Raw genomic sequence first — 5,046 nt, forward strand, 5'->3', positions numbered from 1 at the left:
GTGACACATCTCAGTCTTGCAGACATAGAATTGCCTTGTGAATGAGGGTGACTGAATTTTTTGCCTTATTCTAATCCTCCCTGCTTTCTTAAAGTGTTCGGTTATTTAAATTTTTAATGTATATAACTGAACATCCCATGTAGTTAAAAAATCTTAGATATATATGTACATTTTCTTTGGTTCAATAGTACTTTAAAATCTATACCATTGGATAGATTAATGATACTACTTTCAGAATTATTAAATGTCTCGTGGAAGTACTTAAATTATTTCTCAACAAGTTGAAAATACTGCCCCTAATATGTAAACTTTAGATAAAGAAATGGATTTTGAGCCACACGTTATCAGAAACCTTAATCTAAAGACAATTACTTCTTACAATATGGCCATGCTCATTAATTGCCCTAATGAAGTGATCACTGATGACATGGCTGCTATAGGAAATGTGGTAAAGAATTCAGATGGTGCCCAGGTATCAAAAAGATCAGCATCTAGGTTCTAGAATCTAGGGTCTGAAAGGCTGGTCTTAAAACAAGCAGCCATGTTCGTGAGGCTTGTATGTTGCTGAGATGCTGGAAACTAGGTCACTAGTATTTCAAATGTCAGAAAACGTCGTGGGGAGGGTCACCATGGGTTGGAACTTACTGGATGACACCTAACAATAACATATGGCATTTTGTATTTTTGCCAATATGTCTGTGGAATTTGCTATATTATTCGAAGACGCATATCTGGGTCAATAATTAAATTCATATGTAATTTGATAGTGACTGTCTAACACCAACCCAAAGATGTCAAACCCCCAATGCTAATATGTGCCATTCCACATTGCCCAGACAGTGTATGAGAGTGCTTATTTCTCCGTGAGCTTTCCACCAGGCTTGTTGTCAAATGGCCTCATTGTTCCTCCATTTCTTTTTCAGTGAACTAGCTGTTCATAGTTTAGTCTATTGTTCTATAATATGTGTGTATATCATTGAGTTTTTTCAGTACATCCATCTTTTGCTTATGTATTTTGAGTCATAGTTAGGAACATTTTTTTTCTTCCTCCAAGTTATAGAGAAATTCATCCACATTTCCTTAGAGTTCTTATTTGTATTTCAAATTTAAAACAAGCTCCTGAAGCTTATAAATCAGGACCGGCTTACAGACCAGAGTGATATTTACAAAGTGATATCAAACATTTCAGTGATCCATGAGAGGAAATTTTAATAATTAGTCAGTTTCATTGTTTTTCTGAACTCTTCGAAAGGATGTTGATCTGAAATCTTCTTGCCTGTGTGACAGAATGTCTCATTAGTAAAACAGAAACAATTATTTTTGAAATAATTTATGTTCCTTATAAATAAAGATTCAGTGTTTCAAAGATCTTGCCTTTCTAGGAGAAGACAACATAAATCATGATGACGCAGCCCACAATCCAGCCAATGAAAAGGAGAAGGGGGACCAGCAGGCGTGTGGATACCAACTCTGCTGTAAAAAGAAGGACGGGATACCCGATTAGGCAGGTCACTGTGGTATTAGCTCTTCTGAATCATGACAATAAGAGTAATCTGATATATCAAGATACATCTCTAATCACATCCAGATCTGATTATGATTTTGCTTTCTATAAAGGGCAAGGTGACCCAGTGTAAGCCCCTGGTATTTGGAATAGGGAGGTCTGTATTCAAGCCACACATGTGTCATTACAGCTCTCTCACCTTGGACAAGTCTGAGGTTAAATTTCCTTCCAGGTAAAGTGGGGCTCGTGAAACTTGTGATAGCTGCCTGACTGAGTCGATGGGAGGATCAGCTGATACAACATGTGGGCAAAGGCTTTGTTATGTCAGACCACCTCACATGTGAGGGCTTAGTGCATACAGAACACATTCAGGCATGTGTGCAATCATACATGGAGCTGTTGCTTACATGCAAACAATCCAGATGGACTCAGGTAATTCGCACTAAACTAACATGGAAGATGTTGAAATTATTCTTGGTCTCTATCGCTAACTCTAAATTCTAAATAGCATAAAAAAGGGAAATGCATCATGCCTTATAGAATTCATCTAGAGTATAGGAAGGAGATTTTTTAAAAACAGATTTATTGTACCCGCTGGCTACAGAGCCATGAATCCATGGGCAGTAGTGATGCAGCACACACGCAGAAGTACGTACATACAGATATTCAGCCCAGTGCCTCCTGTGTGTACCCTTATCTGTAAAGGGTAATTTTTCAAAGTATCCTTACTTGATTCTCACTTCATCTAAGGTTTGGTCTTTTAGGCACGCACACACACAAACACACACACACACAGGGATTCAATAACTGCACAGAAAGACATCCGGCAAGACCTCTGATATCGTTCTTATTGAATAGCACCATTTGATCATATGCTATTAGTTCTCAAAGAGAGTGCACACTCTGAATTGAACTCCTGTTACAATTTCTATCACTTTAAAAATGGAGTTTTTAAAAATGCTACTAGAATAAAATCATCAGTAGAGGAGACATTTCTAAAATTAGAAGGCACGGTTAGAAAAGCAAAGTTTCTGAAGTGAGAATGAACTTAAGTCTATTTTTCTTTCTTTCAAAAATGATGGCATTCCTCTCAACTTGAAACTTCCAGGGACTTTCCTTGGTTCTCCATATCACTGTGACCTTGGAAAAGACATTAAGCCCGAATGAAAACCCTTCTCCGTGCCTGCCATGTGGTGCTGCTTTAAAGATAAAGACAGCATTGTGCTATGTCCTTCGCCCTCATTTAGGTTAAAAAAAAACACCCCAGAAAACCTTTTTGTGGATTTGGACGTCATTACAGCTGAAGAAACCAAACAATGTTTGTGCTATTCATGTGACTAAGCAATTTCTCAGTTTTAAAGAACTTGAGAATTAATACTTCTATTTTAATTGAAAATACTTTATATAAGCATATTTAATGGAATTCTAAAACCTATGTATAATACAGGCAAATGGGAACGATATTATTTACTATTCCTTGAAAAGAAATACAATTAACTGTGCATTTATCACTGTAAATATATCTTGTCCTAGGGGGAGAAAACTCACTGCTATCCAGTGCCTCTATAAGATCGTGTGGAATGGCCTTTGTGGGTTTCAAGACTCTCGCTATTTCCAGAAGGAAAAAGCTTCATCTTTCTTCTGTGAAGCAGCTGATGATTTTGAACTACAGACCTTGTGATTTGCAGCCCAATAAGTAACCACTACCAGGGCTCCTCTAGAGGAGAAATGAGACCCAAATTCAAATCTAATTAATGGAGACACATTCATTAAGTCTTAAAACAGGACAAAGATAAACTATCTGGATGAGGGAGACCATCGGCACAAGGCCATAATTGTCTCTAAGGAGTCACAGAAATGTGGCTACTTAACGAGGACACGGAAAATCCAAAGAACTGTCACAAAATTATGATTGGTGGCAGATCAATACATCACAATTGCAGGCAGGGCTACAAAAGTGGCAATGGTACCATAATCTACACTATTGCAGATTAGAAAGGTTAACAAGATTGTTTCAGGGCTCCCTAACCAAGGTACTGAGAGTCTGAGTCATGGCTGCGTGACCCTGCTACCCCCAATCCCCATCAAGGGTACACCCAGGCAAGTCCCTTAAAACTAGGTTGCCCCCCTGGGCCATCTAGGGGGATAGTAGGAGTCCACATTCAGAAACACTCTGCCCGAGGTTAAAGCTTCTCCCAGTGCTGGTCATTGGTCCAAGAGAACTCGGTGGAGGCTGAATCTCTGTGGAAACTCAAACATGGACTTAAGGCTCATCCTGCAACCTGTCGTCTTCCACAAACCTAACCCTCACGATTCAAGCTCTCATCTGACCTGTGTTGGCGGTTTCTGAACACTAGCATCTAAAGAAGGGTTTTATCACAATCTGTAGCATTGTTTGCAAATAGCATACTTTGCATGTGCCACTTCCATGAATACCACGCACAAGAACAGAACCTCTCTTTAAACATGAAGAGCAACTTCAAAACACTTCTCTTTCTGTCCGGTTCTGAGTGTGTCCAAAGAGTTACACCTGAAAGAATTCGTAAGGGTTCAGTGCTCTGGTATAAGACCGAACAGGTTCGATACCTGGTACCACAACTCTCGGGCATCTGATGGTCAATGTCACCCAATGTCTGTGCCTTACTTTCTAGTAAATGAGTTATAATGCTGCATATCTCAGGAGACTGTTGTCAAGATTAACAGCAATGACTGTTGTAGATCTTGAACAGTTTCCTAGGCATAGACACACACACACACACACACACACACACACCCTCAGGGAGTGAGATGCTCTCAATCTTACCTTTTTCAGCCATTCCTCCTATTGTTGTGTGCGTTGGTTGGGCACAGCTTACCTCTTTGTTACTGTTAGGAAGCGGCTGTTTGAACTTTAAATAGAGAGATATCTGGAGAGGTGGCAGCTGCCTCTCTCCTGACTGCCAATTGTCTGCAGAGTGATGTAAGTCATTGGAAAACAGAACTCTGGCTCTAATTCATCTTATTGTTACAAAGAAAATAAGGAATACATGGCCTAAAAAATAAAGAAAATGAGTTAAGTAGATTTTTTATTTGTTCCATGTCTGGAAATGCACTGTTTGGGAGGTATTGAACTGTTAAATTCAAGGTCAGTGGTTCAAACCCACAAGTGGCTCATCAGGAGATGAGGTTGTCTGCTTCTAGAAAGATTGTAAGTCTCAAAAGTCCTACATAAGGACGTTTTGAGTTGGAATGAACTTGATAGCAGCAGATTGGGTTGTTATTTGTTGCAATGTCTTGAGATCACACAAAAGAAATGGCTAGGTGAAGGTAGAAAGATTCATGGAGGCAGGGGGTGGAGGAGTGGCATTGGGGCATTGCAATTACACAAGTTCTATCAAGACGACAGGGTTTTATAATGGAGATCTGGGGGCTTGAAATCCAACTCTGCTACTTCTGTAATGTAGGCCAAGTTGCTTAGTCTGGGCATCAGTTTGGTATTCTCTGAAAATGAGAATAATAACACCTGCTAATGGAAGTGCCTCAGAAATGAAATGGAATAGCTG

At 39.4% G+C, this 5,046-nt stretch overlaps 1 protein-coding gene across 2 annotated transcripts; it reads right to left on the reverse strand.

Annotated features, from left to right (window-relative positions):
• Positions 1-1,183: 1,183 nt before the first annotated feature.
• On the reverse strand, positions 1,184-4,377 carry STRIT1 (small transmembrane regulator of ion transport 1). Of its 2 annotated transcripts, none has more exons than XM_030887646.2 (3): positions 4,308-4,377; positions 1,375-1,473; positions 1,184-1,276 (listed from the first exon to the last, which is right to left on the reverse strand). In XM_030887646.2, the coding sequence occupies exons 1-2, from the start codon at positions 4,318-4,320 to the stop codon at positions 1,379-1,381; spliced, it is 108 nt and encodes a 35-aa protein (XP_030743506.1). In that variant the 5' UTR covers positions 4,321-4,377; the 3' UTR covers positions 1,184-1,276; positions 1,375-1,378. The 2 variants fall into 2 exon arrangements, with proteins under 2 accessions (XP_030743506.1, XP_045153318.1); XM_045297383.1 differs by having other exon boundaries at positions 1,375-1,470; positions 4,308-4,376.
• Between the last annotated feature and the right edge of the window lie 669 nt (positions 4,378-5,046).

This window comes from Echinops telfairi, unplaced genomic scaffold, assembly GCF_000313985.2.
Source record: "Echinops telfairi isolate 266 unplaced genomic scaffold, ASM31398v2 ScPeMD7_7420;HRSCAF=8458, whole genome shotgun sequence".
NCBI lineage: Eukaryota > Metazoa > Chordata > Mammalia > Afrosoricida > Tenrecidae > Echinops > Echinops telfairi.